At 45.5% G+C, this 21,523-nt stretch overlaps 1 protein-coding gene across 1 annotated transcript in view; it reads left to right on the top strand.

The window, feature by feature from the left end:
• The window catches only part of F13A1 (coagulation factor XIII A chain), a 157,496-nt gene that overhangs the window by 123,747 nt on the left and 12,226 nt on the right, over nt 1-21,523 (top strand). The window contains exons 12-13 of the mRNA XM_055322680.1: nt 6,848-7,135; nt 12,289-12,449. Coding sequence (XP_055178655.1) covers nt 6,848-7,135; nt 12,289-12,449 — 449 coding nt within the window. The remainder of the gene's footprint in view (nt 1-6,847; nt 7,136-12,288; nt 12,450-21,523) is intronic.

Below are 21,523 nucleotides of genomic sequence, written 5' to 3' on the forward strand. Positions count from 1 at the left end.
CAATGATAAAATAATGTGAATGTTAACAATGTTTATTGCGTAGACAGTTTCAAAGGGAGCTGTTGAGTCCAAGCCCATTTCAGTCAGTCCAGGGACCTACTTTATGTCTGGAATTGCATTTGGTGCTGGGGATCCCTGCTGTGAGCAGGACCCAGTTTCTGTTCCTGGAAAAGTGATAGGATCATCATTTAGAGGAGGGAGGTAGGAGAACAAAGAAGAAAGATACGCAGTCCAACTAGAAGATTCAGAAAAGCAGAGCCAGGTAAGAGGAACCACAGACTACAGTTAAAGAAACCTAGACAGGGGCTTCCAGGCATCGGGAACATGACCAAAGACATCCTGGAGGTGTGAGTTAATTGGGGTGTTTAGGGTCCTGTAGCCATTTCTAAAATACCCAGTCCAGAGTGCCAGTGTCCGGAGACAAAGCTGCCCAAGGTCAGTAGTGGACATGAGGTAGAGGAGCTTGGATGTCTTGATGGGGAACATGGAGTGTATTTTACAAATGATTCACCAGCAGAGGTTGTTAGGAGTGGCATTTATTTTAGTGAATGGATAGAAATGACAAGTAATTAGCATATACCTAAATATTCATCAGTATTCCTGAAGTGCTAAGGAGTGCAGAATTTGTTTTAAATATTTTAGACAGTCTCTCTGCTCTTATTTTAAAAAGCAATTTGCACTATAAAGAGAAAGTTTGCTGAATTGAGAATTCTCGTGCACTGTATTAGAAATTCAGGATTTTTGTCATCTGAACTAGTGAATCTTTGCTGTATTTCTGAAATGGTTCATTCTTTTCTCCTGTTGGTTACCATCCATTGCACAACATAGATAGAATTTTTTTTTGCTTTTCCCTGAAATGAGAGTTTAACAAAAACATAAGTACAATAAAACCAAACAAGCAAATAATGCCCTCTTGTTATAATAAAGTTACAGGCAAAAGGATTTGGAAAGGAAAAATAAAAGTTTTTAGAAAAAGAGAAAGAGAGACATCTGGGTGGCGAGCGTCTGCCTTGGGCTCAGGTCCTGGGATGGAGCCCCGCATCGCATCGAGCTCCCGGCTCTGAGGGGAGCCTGATCCTCCCTCTGCCTCTGCTGCTCCCCCTGCTTGTGCACTCTCTCTCTCTCTTTCTCTCTCTCTCTCTCTCTCTCTCTCTCTGATAAATCAATCAATCTTTTTAAAAAAGAGAAAGGAAAAGAAACTAGCTGCAACATTCCCTCATTTATTCATTTGTCCACTCAACAACTTGCTCTTAACCACGCACCATATTCAGAGTATGTTTGTGTAGGGATGAGATATACAGTCCTGCCTTCCTGCCTAGCTGGAGAGATGAGCAGGAACCAAGCCATCACTGAGCTATGCAGCAGGTGCCCAGAACAGGGCACAGAGAAGGGAGTTCCAAACCAGACTCGGGATTCTGAAGGACATTTGGGATGGGCTTGCTGAGACAGAAGGAGAAACATGCATTGGCCAGGTGAAGCATGAGGAAAGAGTTCTCCAGAAAAAGGCAGCCCAACAGGGATTTCGGATAAGCTCCTGGTGTGGAAGAAATCCTAAGCAGACAGTGTAGACAAAAGGGAGGTGACCCTGCAGGGAGCCATCCAGATAAGCAGCTGTCTCTTCTAAAGCACACAACAGAATGCCATTTTCATTAGCTGTCTTCCATGGAGGTGGCGGTGAAGTCCAAATCAGGGTTCCCTGTCAAAAGGGGAAAGACCAAAAAGCAGTCCACAGAAGAGGAGTCGGGGCTTGACCAGGGGTGGATGCCTGATTAAAATAAATAAAAAGTGCCAACTCTGGATGAGGAAGATATCTGAGGTTCAGGCTTCCAGAGTTTGGCAAGAAGGCAAGTTTGGCAAAAGGTGGATAGTATGGGAGTCTGGTCTAAGCACAAGAACCCCTAAATCTGCATAGATAGTTATAAGAGACACCCCATACTGTTTCTGGGCTGGAGTTTGATCCCAGGAGGTTAATTAGCCTCTTAATCAAGAATGGCAGCTGCATTTTAAATTCTGACTCTATGAATGACCAAGTGGGGTGCTATTTACAGAAGGATGCAGAGACCGTGCCTGAATCTGGCGGGAATCACTGAGTGATTATAGACGTCGCCACGGGCCCCTGGGAAAGGCTGTCGGCATCCGTGGTCATGCATTTGTCACTCTGATTCTCATTATTGAATCTCTCATATAATTTCTCTATCCATAAATGCTGAATGTGGCCACTAAAGTGTGGAGATGAATAAAAACATAGAGAAGAAATTATTACCAGATTCAGGAATTAACTATTTTAATTAACTAAATTGTGGAAAGATCATTTTTCACATGGATGAACTAAAGCTTAATATTAATCTTATACCTTTTTTTTCAAATATGTAAGATTAGGAAACTATAAAATTTTGAAAACCAGAATTCTTAAAACTTCTGCGGCCATCTGTCTTCTTTTATGATGGTGTCTGGATCCCATTTCCTCTTTGTTCCATCAATTATTCCCTCTGTCACTTATATTTCCATCTCTCCTTCCCTATTAGCTCCTTCCCATTCACTTTCAAACAGAATCAAGTGGGGGAAAAAAAAAACGTGCACAGCTCTTTTTCAGCCATATATTCCCCACCAAATATGCCCTGTTCTTTCTTCCCACTGGCCTTCACAGCCAGGCATCTTGAAAGAGCTGTCTGCCCTTGGTGTCGCATCGCATGCCTTTACCTTTCGTTTCTTGCCTACCATCCTCTGAGTTCTGCTACCAGCTGTAGATCCTTGAAGCTCCTCTTCTCGAGGCTGCCAGGACCACCTGATTGCCATGTTGAATAAATGTTTGCAGATCTCAGCTTGTCTGAGTTTCCCCTGCCTTCTGATGCTACTGCTGGGCCCCGAATCTTGAAATTCTCTCTTCTCTGTGCTCCTGTGCCATCACTTCTCCTGGTTCCATTTCCATCCCAACCTACTTGACTCTTTTTTTTCTATCCCCTTCTGCAATCCTAAGCTCCTCTTTTTTCCCCTCACCTCTGAATGTTACTTATTCTAGGCCCAGTCCTCAGGCTTCCCTCCTACCTGCTCTATGTTCTTTCTCCACGGCTGGCGTTATAGTCACATCTCTACAGATCACCTCCAGTCAGTGTCTCTGGCCCAACTTCCCTATTCAGTTCCACATTCCCCTAAGTCTCTTCCAGAAACCTGAAACCGACACTTCTGGAATGCCCCTTCCCTCATGCCCTCCCTTGTCTGAATCTGTTGCCCCCACTTCAGACCCCAGTGAAGAGAATCACAGCCCCCCATACCCACCCACCCACCCCCACCCCCACAAATTTAGCAAATCAAGCATCAGTCAGGCAGCAAACCCTCTAAACATCCCCTTTGAAATAGTTCGAATTCATCTCCTCTCTCTATGCTATGGCCACCCTCTAAGAATTCAGTGGTACCGGGTGTGGAAAACCCTTAGTATTGTGCCTGGCACAGAATAAGTATCCAATAAAGTTAGTTTCTGCTCCTGCTAGGAATTTTGTTGTTACTACGATACTACTACAGTGAGTCGGGGCATGAGTACTTTCTCCAGGCTAACTGCTGCAACTTCCCATTTCCACCTTTCCTCCACATCTTCTCTTTCCCTCCGTCTAACCTGTGCATCGCTGCTAAAGTGACATATTTAAAATATATCATTCATGCCCGTTACTGCACTGCTTCAAAGTCCTTGCTCTCTGTTGCCTTGAAGGGCATTTCAATCAGACCTCACCAAGCTCTGCTATTTGCCTTTTGGGCCCCCCTCCAGTGCACCTCCTGACCACATCCACAGGCATCCCAAGCACCAGCCAGGAGAGCTGCGGACAGTCCTCCAGAGACCCAAGCTGCCACTCTCTTCTTTCCTTTGCTCTCACTGCAGAGACAAAAACCTCTCCAAGGAAACTTCCCTGGCTCCAGGTGGTGTTGAGTGTCCCCCCCTCTTCCCTGACACACATGCAAATGTCTGACCCAGCTCCTGTGATGGACACATGCATAGTGATCCCTCTGCACTTGTCCCTGAGACCCATGAGGGGAGCACTGTGCTTCTCATCTGAGTCTACCACAGTGCTTGGACATCCTAGTGTCTCAAGTAGCACCAAATAGTCAAATGAATGGTACTGCAGGTGGCACTTGCACAGGTGAATTTAAATGCACATCACACATCCCAAACTGAACTATTTAGTATCTATCATGAAGATGAAAGTTTTGTCTCTGGATGAAAGCGAAGTGCTTTCCCAAAACTTGATCCTTCAAAGCCTCTTTGCCAGGCTGGTTGTAGGTGCTGGGGACATGGAGATGGGTCCCAGTGGGGAAAATAATGTCATGCAGTGTCAAATGCTGGGAAGAGGACAGAAAATCAGGTAATATGTTAGTGAAAGATGACAGGCCTGGGCTTGGGGACACATTACACAGGGTAATAGAAGGGGGGGCTCTCGGAGAAGGTGACATTTGAGCTAACACCTGAGCAATGAGAAGAAGAAACTTAACAAACATAAAAGGGCATTTTCATTACATCCGGGTTCGCGGAAAGATGCTTTTGACCTTGCTCCTGGAAGCCACAGAGGAACCTCAGAAAATATAATCTGGCTTTAGATCATTCTCCCACAACACTAAATTCATGGCCCTGAGTTATGTAAGATGTCAGAGCATAAAGCACAAGTGCAGAGAGACGGGAATTCTGCAGAGCACTGGGGAAACCCTGATGTGCCTGTCTCCTTTCTGGGCCTGTGCTTCTTGAACAACTGCCTGGCAGCTCCTGCTCTTGCAAGCTGGTCCCCAAAGGGGAGCCAGGGGCTCCTCTGTCTATGACACAATATAAAGTCTCTCGTGGCTCACCACAAGCCTACCACTTGCCCCATCCCCTCCTCTGGGTCAGCTCAGCCTCTCTCCCCGCAGGTGGCACCTCTCTGACCAGGGCCTTACTGCTAGTGTTCCCCTCCTGCATTTTGTCTAAATGCATATCTGGTCCCCATCCAAAGTGATAATCAATAATGCTCTCCCGAGGAGCTGTTGGCCAGGTGCTTTCTGCTAAAATACTTCACTGAATTTTCCTTGTCATAGCCCCTCCTTCCCGTGATAGGGAGATAATATCTCCCTCCTATTGATCTGCAAACATGTGCTCTAGCCAATGCTTGTCCTAGACCAATTGTTCCTGGCACACTCTTGCAATCTTGACAATCAGAGAAATTGTTAATACACACACACATATTCACGTTTGTTTGCAACAGCTCCTGGCATTTTCTGTCTGCAGAGCACTAGTAGCTGCCAGTTCTTATGCATGCACTACCTCTAAGCCTCCTAACAACCCTCTGATGTCGGTGCCTTCCCCCTTTTTTTCTACAAACAAGGACCTGGATGGTAACAACAGTGTCTGCCTTGTAGAGTTGTCCAAGGATTATATGAGACAATGCACAGTATGCACTTCACCACGATACCTATCACCAAGCTCGCTCTCCGTGATAGCTGTTGCTATCAATTGACTTCTTCATCTGCATTGCATTTCATGGCTAAGTAAAGTAGAAGACATTGTCTTAAAATTAATGAATTTAAAAGCTCACAGTTTTATTTCCAAGTGATTCTTTTTTTTGCTATCCATTCCCATGACTAGTTTTTACAAGTCCAAGAATTTGCCTCTGTGTCTTCCTCGATGCACTAAGATGTCCCAAAGGTATTCAGGTGGTAAACAGAAGAGAGACTCTCTCCATACCTCCTCAAGCCCTGTGCCCTAAAGCTGAGCCTTTTGTCCAGGGCTCTGTAAGGAATGTCAGCCCAGCACGGAGCCAGGACCAAGCTCTGAGGCCTGACTTGTACCTGTATTTCTTGATTCCACACCCGCACAAAGCTGCTGTTTGATTCTTCCAGGGCTCACCCCTTCTCCTGTCCCTACCTGCATCTCCTCCACCACCACTCTGAAAATCCCACAGAAGACCTTTTCCTGAAAATAGCACACACATCTCAAACTGCATTAGAATTTTGGTGTGCCACCAGATGCCAATAGGTGTCCCTCAAAAAAAAAAATGTGTTCCATGTCACATGAGTTTGCGAAGTCTTGTGTTATCTAAGCCTCCTCACCATAGGACTCAATCTCAGAGCATCTGATGGGCTATAATCAATGCAATGAACATTTGGAGGCACTAGACAACCTGGTGCTCCCCAAGGGAATGTGACCTTCGAGCCCTTGGGCAGGGAGGGCTTATTAATGACCTGCCAGGTCTGAGTGTATGGGGCGGTGCACTATTTGGGATAAAGGGATCTCTACACTCTGCCGGGGGGCAGATGGCAGCGGAGGAAGGAGGAGAAGGCAGGACAGTAGCTACTCAGGGGTCAGCTCAGCAGGAGCAAGTGGGACAGGCCCCAGTGGAAAGAGAGAGAGATCTTTTCAGAAAGATCCACGAATAGGAGAAAACTCATATAGCACAAGGTGGAATGGCAGGACACAACTATTGCCAAACTCTTTGCTTAGAAAGCCTCAAATTCTAGCTAGATTTGGGGAGAGAAGCAAATTGACAACCTATTTGTGTCAGCTGCCCCCTATCATGCCAGGACCACCCACAGAAGGAGCAGCAGTAGAAAGACCACCCAGAGAGCAAGCCCCTTAGCACCCCCCTTTCAGATAAGCCCCGGCGATGCCGCCTAATTCTTCAAGCCAGACAGGTCATAGTTCTCTGGAAACCTGATTTTGCAGAATTGGTAACATAGGAATAGTGATGAAACCTGTCTGGAAGGGCAGTGGTGTGGCTTACGGAGGCAACCTGCCGAGGACAGCACACGGGGCCCGGAGCGCAGTGTGTTTATTAATTTCTCTTTGATGGATTGCGTTTCTTTCCCCCCATCATTATCTCTGCATCTTTCCTAGGCCAAGAAGAAGAGAGGCTGGCCCTAGAAACTGCCCTGATGTACGGGGCTAAAAAGCCTCTCAACATCGAAGGCATCCTTAAACCGAGGTCGGATGTGGACATGAATTTTGACGTGGAAAATGCCGTGCTGGGAAGAGACTTCAAGCTCACCATCACCTTCCAGAACAACAGCCCCAGGCGTTACACGCTCTCAGCCTATCTCTCAGGCAACATCGTCTTCTACACCGGGGTCTCCAAGACGGAATTCAAGAAGGAGACATTTGAAGTGACACTGGAGCCCTTGTCTTGTAAGCTAACGGAGGGGGGCTCTTCTCCCGGGGACTTTTCTCTGCCTCCCTGTCTGGCTTGGTGCTGTCACTCAGTCATAACTTTCTGTCAGGGGTGCACAGGTGGCTCAGCCGGGTAAGCATCTGACTCTCCATTTCAGCTCAGGTCATGATCTCAGGGTCTTGGGTCGAGCCCCGATTCCAGCTCCACACTCAGTGGGGAGTCTGCTTGAGACTCTCTCTCCTTCTCCCTCTGCTTCTTCTCTCTTTCTCTTTCAAATAAATAAATAAATAAATAAATACACCTTCCTATCAGTTAAAGTTCTGGCCCAGAGCTCAGGAACGTGAACCACATAGGGGAACCTCCTTTCTCCAGAGGAGCCTCAAGTTTCATCTTCATCTCTCATGCATAGAAGTGAATAAGGAAACTTTCAAAGCCTAGAGCCCCAGGAGTCATGAAAATGAAAGGTAACTTCTTGCTACTCAAAGTGTGGGCCAAAGACCTGAAGCATCAGCATCCTCTGGGAGCTGGTTAGAAATGCAGACTGTCAGGCCCCACCCCAGATCTGCTGAACCAGGATCTATGCTGTAACAAGATCCCAAGGGGATGTTAGTGCCCAGAAAGTTTTGTGAAGCATCTGTGTCAGAAAGCACACTGGCACCCCTACCTGCAAGTCAAGTAAAGTTTTGGGGGGTTGCCCCAGCAGGAATGATGTGTTTTGCTTTACCATTTAGAAGGTAAGAATTTAAGCTCTGCATACAGACCATTTCTGAAAACTCACCTGCTGATATATTGAGATGGGGGGAGAGCCCATCCTTGGGAGAGGAGACTGGAGACTCAGGATGTGCTATCAAGAGCCTCTGAAGGGCTTTGTTCTCTCTGCCACTTCTCATGGGATCCCTTTCTTGTCCTTGATCCTATCCATCCTCCCTTGAGTATATGCCCTTCCAAAGCATCTCCTTCACTATAAAAATTCGGAATATTTTAAGTAGGCTTGGGCTCATCAAGCCTCAGCTTGCACTGGGGATTGCAATTTTGGTCAATCTCGTACCTTGGGGTACTAGCATGTAAGGGGCACGAAGGTTGGTCACATAATTGGTAAAAAGAGTTAACTAGGAGAAACTAGTCTCCAGGTCATGCATGTCAAGTTAGAGCAGGTTGGAAAGGACCTGAACACTTCAGGGCCCTGGATTTCTGTTGACCTGACATGTGGCACAGAAAAAGAAAAAAAATTTAAAGGTGTACAAATAATAAGCTTTACAATGTGGAGGCAAGCAAGACTTGCCCCCCAGGATGACCAGCTCACACATCCCAATTGTTTTCAAGCTTTCTGGAGTCAGTGGCTATCCCCAGCTGCAGTGAGCACTCTTGTGAGGCTTTAAAAAGATATTCCCAGAAAAATGCAGAACTATTCCTAAACATCCTAATTCTAAGAAACGTGCCCAACCTTAGGGGAACAAGTCTCCGGAGCTACAGTAATGTGACTAACAATTAAGAAATCACCGTGGGTTTTTGTTTTTGTTTGATACTAAGAGATCTAGCACTTTTCCTATCCCTCAAGGTAGGAAAGGTACTACTTAAAGACAAGAGTAGTGGGTATAAAGGCCTCAAAAACTGAGATTTGGAATTAGACAAATCAGGCTTTTAGGTGTGACTATGTCACCTTCCAGCTGTGTGTCCCTACACAAGTTACTTAAGCAATCTGAGCTCTTCTCTACGTGAGAATACCACCCATCACAGGGTTGTAGATTGGTTCCCCAAACCTTTATTGTGAGCTTAATGTCTAGATGCTGTTTTGTGCTAGAGACACAGCAATGAACACAACAGAAGTGCCAATCCCCATGGGGTTTGTGGTCTTAGGGATAGGGCTGGACAATAACAAAGTACCATTTAGTATAGTTACACACATAATAAAGAAATATAAAGCAGGGTAAAGGAGGGAGGGAATGTTGGTGGGAATGGGGTGGTCAGGAAAAAGCTCTCTAACGGGGTGACATTTAACAGAAACCTGACAGAAGGAGCAAGCTTCACAGCCAGAAGAAGCTGTAAATGCAAAGGCCCTGAGGCCAGAGCATGTTTGATGTATTCGATGAGTAGCAAGGAAACCAGAGCTGGGAGCAAAGGTGACAAGGGGGAGTGGTAGGTGGAGACCACGTAAAGAACTGTAGGCCCTTGTAGGGACTTCGGCTTTGATTCCAAGTGAGCAGAGGAGCCATAAGAGGGTTTGAAGCAGAAATGAGGCATGATCTAACTTAGGCTTAACTATGCACCGTCCTTTCCCACCTCATAAGAGTCCCATCTCTCTATCTCCTCCACCTTTTCTCCCTAATCCAATAAGAAAATGGGCTTCTATGGGCTAGAGGGCTGGAATGGCATGATACATCAACCCTCTCAGTCACTGACCTCGGGACAGCTGACCAGGTGGAATGAACTGTATGCAGATTGCAGTTTGCAAGCTAAAATAAATTGCAAAAAATAAAATAAAATAAACTGCAACACATTGCAGAAAAGCCCCTTGATTCTAGACCTTGCTCAAGCAGGTCAGAGTACACTCCTAGGAGGCTCTATTGCAAAGAAAGTTCTCCAAGTAGAATGGGCGGCGTACTTTCCAGATTGATGATTAAAGAGAATGTGTGGGCTAGAGTCAGCTTGGAAGATTTGAATAACTTAAACCTTCCAGTACCTTCAAAGGTGCTATCATTTCCACCTGGCTATATTTAGTTTTCTTTGCTTTTTGGAAAAAGAGATGAGGCAGCTCCTGTCTGTGTCTCCCTCGGCTTTCCCCAGACACAGTAAATGATATTGGCAGGAGCCCAGCTCCACCACTCATAGAATGAAAACCTATTCTTCTTTCTCTTGCCACGTTTAATAAACTTTATCTAGAACAATTTCTTGTGCAGTGGCAAAACACAGCACTTACATAACATACTATTTCAGGAGCACTGTTCTCTTGGGCTTGGAACCACAGCCCAGTTTCCTTAGTGCTATGATTTAGAGAATGTTCCACCCCAGAGAATAATGTCCTGGTGCCAACATTATAAAGGTAGCAAAGGCCTCTGTTAAGATTGGTAGAAAGAAGTCAAGCATATCTCGCCAGCCTCAAGGAACCCAGTGGTCAAACACAGCCTCCCCCACCCCGCCCCCCACCCCGGTAATAATCAGAGGAAGTTTGGGTTTTTATTGCTGCTGGAGGCAGCTAGAGACAAAACACATGTTCTTCAATGCATACCATTTGTCACTCCATCCTTTCAGAGTTGAGGGCATGAAAAACAGGCCCCTTGGGCTCATCTGAGGTTGTACCCAGTCAAGGGATGGAGTCTTATGTGTCTGCACGATTAATTGCCAGGGAAGCCACGGAGGAAGTAGGATCCAGGCTTGGGCCCAAAGAAGGCAGTATGAACAGGTCAGTCAAGAAAGCAGAATTGAAGGGCCAAGGTTAAGCCAAGATCCTCCTGTCTCTGGGAGCTTCTCAAAGTGGAATATGCATCATGTGGACATCTTATTCAACAGCAGATCCTACGCTGGGGTGGGGTGTCAGAGAACCTGCATCTCTTATGAGCTCACAGGTGACGGTCTGCAGACCACACTTTGAGCAGCGAGAGCCTGGATTGGAAGGGCCATACCTTCCACGTGAACCAAGACTTCTACAGAGCCGATTCTGTGGGGAGCCTCCTGGTTGTTGGAGCAGTGCCTCCCCACCCCAGCTGCTATTGAAGTCAACTGAGCAACTTTTAAAATAATGCCTGGGTCCCAACCTCCAAAAGTATGATTTAATTGCTCTGTGGTGGGGTTCAACAGAGAGGGGTTTTAAATGTCCCCGAGTGACTGTGATATATGGCCAGGATTAAGAACTCTTCTGTTAAAGGGCTGGAGGCAGTCACAGCACGTACTCATCTGTGAAAAGACTTTGAAGCAGATGTTGAGCATGTTCTGATGCACCCTTGCCTGTGGGCTGACAAGTCAGGGGACCTTCTCTGAGCTCTGGCTCACCCTACACAGTTCCTTTGTCCTCATTTCAGTACTGCTGCTCCCTGGGGACTATCCCCTGCAGCTATAGACCATGGGAATCTTGCCTTCAGTAACTTCCACAGGGAGGAGGAATCTGGCAAAAGGCAGACATTGGACAGGGAAGCAGTGGCGGAGATGTTCGATTCGTGAGCGTTTACAGAGCCTGTGTTCCACGGTTGGGGATGGAGGTGTGAGCCACCCATCTCCCTGCTGGGTCGGCTGTCAACGCAGCACTAGCACCTGGCTCTGAGCAGGCACAGCAGGCGCTACACCATGGCCACGGCTCAGCCTGCAGAAGAAGTTGGCCCTTTGCTCTTGAATCCTGGGCAATGGGCAATGAGAGCGAGAGAGAAAGTAGGCAGTGCAACGAACAGAACCTCACTATTGTACTCAGAGCCACAAGATAGTATTCCCGCCCTCGGCCCAGATGGTGAACCGAGGAGAGCCTGGACCACTCCCCAGACTCCAAATGGCATCCTCACTGGCCTGTCCTCAACACTGCCAGCATCAGTGACCTGAGGAAACAGGCATTTGGCAGAGAGGTCTTTTTAAGTTGCAAATAAGAAGGGGGTGAGAGAGCTGAATGCCTAGGGTAAAAAATAGTTTCAAAGGCTTCTTTTAAACAGAAAAATCATGTAAGATTGGTACAGAAAAAGCTGGGAAGAACATGTGGAGCCCTACAAGGAAAAGGTTTAGGTAGTTGACAGTTTTGCTCAAGGGTGGCCTACGACCTAGGGGAGATGTTTCTTGTTGCACGAGGGGAAGGCACATGGACTGCTGGCCTTGAGTCTCACTGTTCCATATCTGGCATCTTGGAATTGTCCCTGGTCAACTCAAAGCAGCCACAGGTTAAAACCTCTCGGTCCTTGATTTTAAACATCTCTGTCATGGCTTTGCATTTTCACAACAGCAAAAGCACTGTTTGGAAAAAATGACACATTTTCTCTAGTAAGGCTTTACTGAATATTAAATTTCTAGCACATTCTTGTTTTACCCAAGAAGCAGGAGATTTTGTTGTGGATTGAGTCTGTTCCATTCGCCCTTCACCTTTGCTGTGCTTCTGGTGGATGCTGAGCTTCTGTGGAAAACATGGGGCACTCGAACAAAGTCAAGCAGATCTAAACCAGGCCCTAATGCCCTGTGTGTTTGTTTCTCTTCCTGCCAGTCAAGAGAGAGGAGGTGCTGATCAGAGCGGGCGAGTACATGGGCCAGCTGCTAGAGCAAGCATACCTGCACTTCTTTGTCACAGCGCGTGTCAACGAGTCCAAGGATATTCTGGCCAAGCAGAAGTCCACCGTGCTGACGATCCCCCAGCTCATCATCAAGGTCAGTTTTACCATCCAGGCAAGAGAGAAAGAAAGGCAAGTTGTTGATTAGGCACCCAGGCTGAGTGTGTGTGCATATGTGTGTGTGTGTGTGTGTGTGTATGAATGTGTGTCCTGCTCAAAAAAAGGGAGGGGGAGCTAAGATCCTCCTGTTCTTTGAAAGAAGTAAACTGCCCTATATATAGACACACACATATAACACTTTTCTCTCCTCTCCAGATTTAAATATATAGATGTGGCTGCAGATATAAATATAACCTGTGGGTATAAACATACTTGGGGAGGAAGATAAGGATGTGTAATGGATACAGATAGAATTTCAGTGTTTCCAGAGTAAAGTGGGTCAGGCATGTCATGAAATGGAAACCACTGGAATAATCTCCCACCTGCATTTGGTACTGTTGTTCATTGAGATATAACTGTATACAGTAGGATGTACACATTGAGATGTCAGCTTGGTGACAGTGAGTTTTTATATGTGTCTACACCTTGCAACCACCAGACAGATGAAGACATAGAGGATTCCCAACACTCCAGAAAGTTCCCTCATGCCTTTTCCAGCCAATAACTCTTTCTCCCCATCACCAAGATAACCACCTTTCTGACATCTATCACCATACATTATTTTGCCCGTTTGGCTAGTAGTTTTAATGTTGTCTCTCCATTTACCACAAGAAATCTTTAGCCAAATGGTTCAAAGAAACTTGGCAGAAGAGGGCTGAGGATGGATGGAAATGAAAGCCAACTATGGCAACCTGTTGGCTCCCTCTTTTCAGGACCATTGACAACATGGGTAGCCACACCCTGAGACACCTTCCTGTCCTGTGAACAGAAACCCAGGCCTCCATCCATGTCCTTGGGGTATGACACCTTATGTCAGCCTTAATCAGGAATTAGAGGCCTTCCCAGGTTGCTGGAGAACTTTTTTTCCCGAAGTATTAGCATAGATCTTAAGCTTCATTCTTCTAAAGTGACAATCAAAGTTTACCAAGTTGAGCATGTTTTAAATGAGGTGACAGGGGTAGAGGGACAGCAAGCCTTGGGTGTTAAGAATCATTTGCTGTGAATCATTTGTAAAGCTAATGACTGCTGTGTGGCATTCGGCAGGGCAGCTGTCAATGGGCCTAGCACTGTGCAGATGGCACTTGACTACCGTGTAATGAGTCACCCCAGGCCGAGGCTCACCCAAACACAGACAAGTCGTGCCCATTGAGACAGAGAGCCCAGGTCCTTCATTTTGAGAAAGGCTGAAGTCATCACAAGGGCTTCCCTCTCAGGCACCGCCCACGGCCCATCACAGCACCATCCAAAAACAGGCCTTAGAGGATAACTGAAAAATTAGGTCATGCAGGGTCTGCTGGCAGAACAGGAAACAACTGCAAGTAGAGGGTAGCATAGGACTCCTCCAGAGGGGCCAGTAGTGCTGTGAGAATTCAGTAGTGTAAGGTGCTGGTACTGTAACCAGCCTCCCCCAAACAATGACAGGTGCTCCCTGGGAGACCTGCCCCACCTGAGGCAGGGCCTACATGCTCCACTTCATTATGAACCAATGACCTGTCCCTCTGAAGGGGCCAGGAGACAGCCCCTCCAAGCTATGGGATGCTCAAGCCGCAGCATAAGGTAGAATTTAATTGCACCACTGACAATAAACCAAATGTATAAAGGCGACTAATACTTTTCATCTTTTAGACATTATTAATGTGAAGGATTATTTGTTGGTTGTCTTCTGGATTTACTTAAGGAGCAGTGAAAATCCTCTGGGGGCGGAATGGAAATGCCCTCTGCCACACAAATTGAGTAACCTGGGAAGGTTAACTTAACTGTCCTTTAAGTTTTTTTTTTTTCCATAAAAGTATGGAGGATGTTGTTCCTGGAGGAAACTTATTTAGAAGTAGGGTCATTTGAGCAGAACTCCAGCCTGAGTGAAATGGAAACCTTGGCTTCTGCCCAGTACTGCTTATTCAGGAAAGGAAGCAGGAGCATCCTCACCTCAGCTGTTCCTAAATCACTAACCTCATTAATCAGACCACCCCCAAGAATGAACTAAATCCAAAGGAGGGAAGAGGTGCTCCTGGATAAAGCACCTTACACCCTAAAAGCCACTCGGATGGCACCGAGCTGTGAGGGACTCTGAGTCCAGAAACTCTGGCTCCTGGGCTGAGCTCCTGAGATGCTGCTTGGCCTACTGGAGATATGATCTTCCTGAGAGTGACTGAGAGAGGAAAAGAAGACAGAGTTTAGAAAAGGAAGGAAAGGAAAACGGGAGAGGAAAAGGAGAAGATAAAAGGGAGGGGAGAGAAAAGGGAAGATGGTGGAGGAGAGGAGAGAGGAGAGAAGAAGGAAATGGTGGGAGAGAAGAGGAGGGGAGGGGAATGATGGAGGGAGGAGAGAAGAGGAGTGGGGGAGAGGAGGAAAGATGCGGAAGAGAAGGGGAGGGAAATGGGAAGGAGGAGGAGAGGAGAGGGGAAGGGTAGAAGATGGGAGGAAGGAGGGAGAGAGGAGAGAAGAGGAAGGAGAGAGAAGCAGAGGAGGAAGGAGAAGGGAGGGAGGGATAGAACTGGGGAAGGAAGAAAGAGGATAGGAGGAGAGAGCAGAGAGGAGAGGAGGGCAGGGGATGGAAGGGGAGGGAAGGGGAAAGAGAGAAAAAAGAAGAAAGAAAAGGGTGTGATGAACTTTTGCCCAGAAAACCTCAGGGAGAAGGGTTGAATGACTTGTCTAAAGCAGGGTTGGCAAGGAGGTAAAGGCCATGAAAGCACAGAAGCCCAATGGCTCAGAGGTCCACAGTTACCTGGGACCCATGTCCTCAAATTCTAGGACGACATTAGAACCGTCTGTCAATCTCTTTGAGCCTGGGTCAGGCCCACAGCAGACAGACCTTCTCTCTGTGCTGGTCACTGTGATGAATGTGCTGGACACGGGGTGACCCCACGTGAGAGATGAAGGGTTAAGATGACATGACCATCCCGCCCGTTCATTTGGGGGCAGGAGAAGCATGAGACCAGCATGTGGTGATGACAATGACAGCAACTAGGAGCCATTGAGCTCTAGATTATTGTACTTCTCTTGAATTTTCTTAGTTAAGCCTCATGACCATCCTAGAGGTGGGTAATATTGGAGCAATATTGAGCCCTCATGTCTGAACCCATGTCACTGTCAACCAAAGCAGTTAGGGTCATCAGACATGTATTTCCATCCTAATGGACCCTGTCTGGTACCGCATTTGTCCCTGTGAAAACAAAGATTGGGACTTGGTTAAATTGTGCTCCCAGTTAACTATTCTCAGCACCCACCATGCATGAGTCATAGTGAATGATCTTCATGTGGAAAATGGCAGAGAGAGAGACACTCATTAAACTTTAATGAGCACGCCTCTCTTTATTTGTGCTATCAAAATATTTTGATGAGAAAAGTATGTTTTATTAAAATCAGACACAGAGTTTTTCTCATGTGTTAATCATTGTAAGAGCCAAGAAAAGACTTCTCCATTTTGATTTTTAGTGAACAGCTACTTTTTTTGGAGAGGATGGAGGCACAGAGGGAATCTGACTGGTCTCCAGGCTAGAGACTGGTTTGCCTGCAATCTGTGGCATATAACATGGGAACAGTCTTCTGGTGGGTTTCTCCCCTTCTCAGTTAGCAGTGAAGGTTTCAGTTTTCAGGTCCTCTAGCCAACTAGAGTGAGAACACCAGGAGGAACACCGAGAGTCCCTACTGCAGAGAAGAGGAACATAGTGGCTAGAGTTGGATCTCCTGAGCTCATAATCCTACATGGGCTGCTTCAGGATCATTATTCAACCTCCTCCTACGTAAGATGGATCCATTAAGAGTACTGGCCTTGTTAGGTTTCCAGGAGGGATCATTGAAATAATCCCCATATAGAACCTACGGTAATCCTAGTACATACTCAACCACTTGTGCCTGGCCACCATCTTTCTTTCTCTCCTCCCTCCTCTCCCTCCTCTTTCTTCCTCTCTCTCTGTATGTCTCACACACATCCTCTCTTTGAACCCCTGTGTCCCCTTTTTCAGAATGAATAAAACACTAATAATTATTCTTATCCTTCAGTACAATCATATGCAAAACTCAAAGTTGTGAGCATTAGCATCAGTGATGCTTGTGAGAATGCTTAGCCCATACCAGGACCTGGTAATGAACGTCCCCTGCCTCCCTCCCTGCTTGGTCCCATCCATGCCTGAGAAACCAGTAGGCACACCCCTGAGGATTGCTCAGGGTAGCATGTGGCCCTCTGGCCTATAGCGAACATAACCTCACCTGGTGGCATCGACTCTGACCACAGGGTGTGCAGTGTGTGCACTGTTTTCTGTGGAATGTTCATGGGAGGGAGACCACTCTCAAATGCCCATGAGACTGAGAGAGAAGAGGCATTCACGTGTCCCTCAGATGACCTCCATTCAGTACCTGAGAAATAAACTCTTCCAAGTGTCATTCTAAAACAGCTCATTAGCATTATCACGTAGAACACATCCTACAGCCTTTGCAGAACATCACAAAACAGTGATGGAACTAATTTTCTCATAGAAACTAGGGACAAAAAAAAAAAAAGAAACTAGGGACAATTTTGCTAGGAGAAAACATAACCACTTTCTACATGTGTGATTAAGAAAATTACAACCATGATCCCTGTATTTATAGCAGCATGATTTATGATAGGCAAGATATGGAAGCAGCCCAGGTGTCCATCGACTGATGAATCAATAAAGAAGACGTGGGGGGGTGGGTGTACGTATGTGTATACAATGAAATATTATTCAGCCATGAAAAAGAAGGAAATCTTGCCATTTGCAATGACATGGATGGATGGAGCTAGAGAATATGAATGAAATAAATCAGAGAAAGACAAATACCATATGATTTCACTCATATGTGCAATTTAAGAAACAGAACAAAGGGGAAAAAACAAGAGAGAGACAAACCTAGAAACAGTCTCTTAACTTGAGAGAACAAACTGCTGGTGACCAGAGGTAAGGTGGGTGGGGGGATGGGTGAAATAGGTTAAGGGGATTAAGGAGACCTATTGAGATGAGCACTGGGTGATGTGTGAATTGTTGTAAACCTGAAATTAATATCACACCATGTGTTAACTCATTGGAATTAGGACAAAAACTAAAAATTTAAGGTAAATTTAAATTACAACCAAATTTTTTTTTAATTTTAAATTAAAAAACTTAATTTAAATTTAAAAAATTTAAAACTGAAATTGAAAAAAATTAAAAATTTTTAAAAATCTTTTAGACATTTAAAATGAAAAAAAACATTTTTAACGTTTTAAAAAAATTTTTAAATCTTTTAAAACATTTAAAATGAGGAAAATTTAAATTTTTTTAATTTAAAATTAAGAAAAAATCTTTTAAACACTTAAAATGAGAACAATTGACCGTTTCTCAGCTTTTTTTAAATAGCATTTTGACATGCCTCACTGCCCCCCAACCCCGAGGTAGGCCCAGGCCCCACCGGTGTAGGTGTTGGCCAAGAGCAGCATGAGCAAGATGATAGCATGCATGTGCTCCTTGCTGATTTGTTCTGTTGGCTGAAAGAGTTTTCTTCCCTTTGATTCTTCCCTTTTAGCCACTCACTCTTTTATACAACCATTCAATTCACTCAACAAATAGTCATTTGGTGCCCACTTTGTAAATAAGTTGTAGCAAGTGCTTAAAAAAAAAATCACCAGAGAAAAACTCAACACCGAGAACATTTTTATTGACTTTTTCTCTGAAATGGGGAGAAACTGCTGATTTTCCTTCTAGCAGTGCCTGCCCTAGGTCAGCTCCAGAAGTGCTGCCGCTCTGTTCTCACGTGGGTGGGCTCTGCAGTGCCACAAAATAGCAAAATTTTGTTCTTTTGTTATTTTTTGTTTTGGCTGAGTAATATTCCATTATATATATACACATATATATAAGGCCTACAAAGGGAGGTGATTCACAGACATCAACAGGCAGAGTGTCCAGCAGGACTAGCACTGACTGGCAGGGGCCCCAGCACTGTGGGCTTGCAGCCTTGAGGTTAACACAGGTCACACAGGAAACATCCCCACCGCACCCCCCCCACCCATCCCCTCCCCGGTGTGTGCCAAGACCTTCCTCGGGGCCCACACCTGCACTGCTGCAGACTGCAGCCTGGGAGTGGGGGACGCAGAAGGGGGACCAAATCCAACCCACTCAGTACTTGCCACACCATGCAGGGAGCAGCATCCACCCTGAAAAAGAGGTGCCCCTGCATAACTTGCCCAGATAAACCCCAGCACCGGTGTCACATTCACATCTGCTCTGACTTGAGACACCATCAGCTGTTTTTAACCGGAGCTCACCATCTAACTGAGGTTAAGTGTCGAATCCTCTTCGTTCCCCCTCTGCTCATGCCCCCAAGAGCCGCAGGCTAAACCAGAGCAGAGCGAGGTGGAAGGGTGCTGGGGAGAGAGCCTGAGCCCTGCTCCCCCAGCATCCCAATTCATAGGCCTCTATCCCGGAGGGGAAGGTAAAACTGGGAAGCCACTTGGGGAAGGAGCGCCCCCACGACAGCCACTGGGTAAGCTGTGAGACTTACCTGCAGTTTCATTTTGTTCTGTGACAGCCTACACATCTGAGACTTTCCAGCCAGGAAAAAAAAAAAAAAAAATGAGAACAAAGACTCTGTGTTCTAACAGTCCCCTGAACCCTGACCCATTTTTCCCTCCTGTGTGTCCAAGCAAGTATGTTTGTCTCTTCCAGCCTCCCTTGGGTCGCCTGTCTGGATGACCAGGACCATAGGTCACCAGGGAGGCTGGGACAGGGCGTGGGGACCTGGGCTTTTCCACTTCTCTTTCCAGTATGGGTGGAGGCTGGCAGCTCCTCTCCTGGTGGCTCTCTACTCTATTACCTGAGAAACCGTATCCACATCACTCTGCACAGGAGAACTTACGGGTGAGGAGGTTCTCGTGCTCATGCTGGCAACATAATATTCTCCCTTTAAACATCAGGTGCATTTAGATTCAATAAGTGCTATGATTGAGATGCTCGGCCAGGTGATTTCACACATAATATCTCATTGACTCCTCCCAATAATGGCACGGGGAATCAAAGCCCAGAGAGTTCAGATGACTTGGCCCAAGGCCATGCAGCGGCTGCCCCTGATCTTGACCCCTGAGTCCAGTGCTCCCTCCGAGTCCCTAGCTATGGTCACTCACTGTGGCCCAGCCACTGCACTTGTACCCTCGGCACAGTTTTATCAATCGGTGGAGATAAACAAATACATCAGTCTACGGGGACACATCTTGAGGGGCTCTGAGCAGGTGAAGCCTATGTATTCCCAAAGGGTCCCAGGTGGGGCACCACCAGCCGTGACTTTACTTGCTTTGTTTGTCACAGAGGATCAGGCACCGAATGTGCTGCATCAGCCAGAAGAGCATGTCCTGGAGGATGTCTGTGAGCCCTGCCACTACAAAGTGTGCATTTGCAGCTCCCTGCTCCGCACAGCTACCAAACAACCTGTATTTGAGAATGAAAATGAGAAATCATTGCTAACTGGGGTGCCTAGAATATAATTTTCTCTATATATTTCCCATTTGTTGTTTTTTAATCTTAAAAAAGAAACAGTCACAAAGTAAAACATCAAAAGTAATTAATCTTATCTGCCTTCATATGATCCCACTCAGTTTGGGCTACTGGTTATTTTTAAAAACGATATTTCTATCTTTACCTTAAATAGAAAATCCTATTATCGTCGAGTAATATATCAAGGTCCCAAGGCCACCTTGTCACATTTTACTCTGGTGTAGGAATTGGATTCTTTCCCCCATGAAGTCGGAAATAAAGAGTTGGGTTACACATATGTTTTCAAATTTTGTTCGGGGTCAAGTTATAATCATTGTGCTTACCTGGAAGTTTAGTGGTATAACATAAGGTAATACTGCGAATGATTTCTTCAGTCGATTTCAGAAAATAAAGAAGCTATTTTCATCAAAAAAAAAAGTTACTATTTTTGCCTCTCTGCTGTCAGAGATGACAGTGTCTGTAGTGTTTAAAGAGGAATGTTTTGGAGTTGGAAAGACCTAAATTTGTATCTGGGTTCTTCTAGTTTACTAGCTCTGTAACTTGGGTCCTTTGATTACCTTCCAAGTGTCAGACTGACATCAATTGAATGAAGATAATGAAAATGTTTGCCCCTGAGCCCATAAGGAGGGCTGATGAAACAAGATAACGTAAGTAAAACATGAGCAGAATGCCTGCATTACTAAGGAAATGCTAAAAATAATGTGAGGTGCTATTATCACGGTTACTAATCAGAGTCCGTGTGGGGGGTGTGGTTAAGCAATGACTCTGGCACCAGATTGTCTGCATTTAATCTCACTTCCCCTATTTATTATCCACATGAACTTGAACAAATTACTTCTCTGCGCCTCAGTTTCCTCTGTAAAATGAAGACTCATAGTATCTACCTCATAGGGTTGTGAGGACTGAATGGTCAATATAAGTAAATCACTTAACAGCACTGTCCAATAGAACTTCCTGTGATTATGGGAATATTCTAAACCTACACAGTCCAATATAATAGCCACTAATCACAGAGAGTTATTGCGTACCTGAAAAGTAGCTAGTATAATTAAGGAGCGAATTTTTAATTTAATTTAATTTAATCTAATTTAATTAATTTAAATTCAAATAGCCACCTGTGGCGACCATATTAGACAGTGCAGACTTAGAACATCGCCTGACGACCAAAAAACCATTTGTTTTATGTAGTAAATGCTAAACCAAGTGAGTTAGCTAGAAGCAGTGGTGGTGCTGGTGCTGGTGAGCACAGTTCACAAATAAGAAATAAGAAAAAAAAATTTTTTTTCCAGTAATACATGTAATTCATTATTGATGGCACTTGAAGTAAGGGCCACGAGGTGAAATAATAAATTGTGTGAATTATATTGCCACTGAAATTCATTCTTTCTCAAACTTTTTCCTTCATTTCAGTTTCAGTATTGAACATGGTTACGCATATTATAAAGCATATACTCCACGGGAGAGATCGAGTGATTTCCTAAAAAGTAATTGCTTCCAAAAGTTTACATGTATGTGTATGTGCACCCAC

Source organism: Nyctereutes procyonoides, unplaced genomic scaffold (assembly GCF_905146905.1).
Source record: "Nyctereutes procyonoides isolate TBG_1078 unplaced genomic scaffold, NYPRO_anot_genome, whole genome shotgun sequence".
Taxonomy (NCBI): domain Eukaryota; kingdom Metazoa; phylum Chordata; class Mammalia; order Carnivora; family Canidae; genus Nyctereutes; species Nyctereutes procyonoides.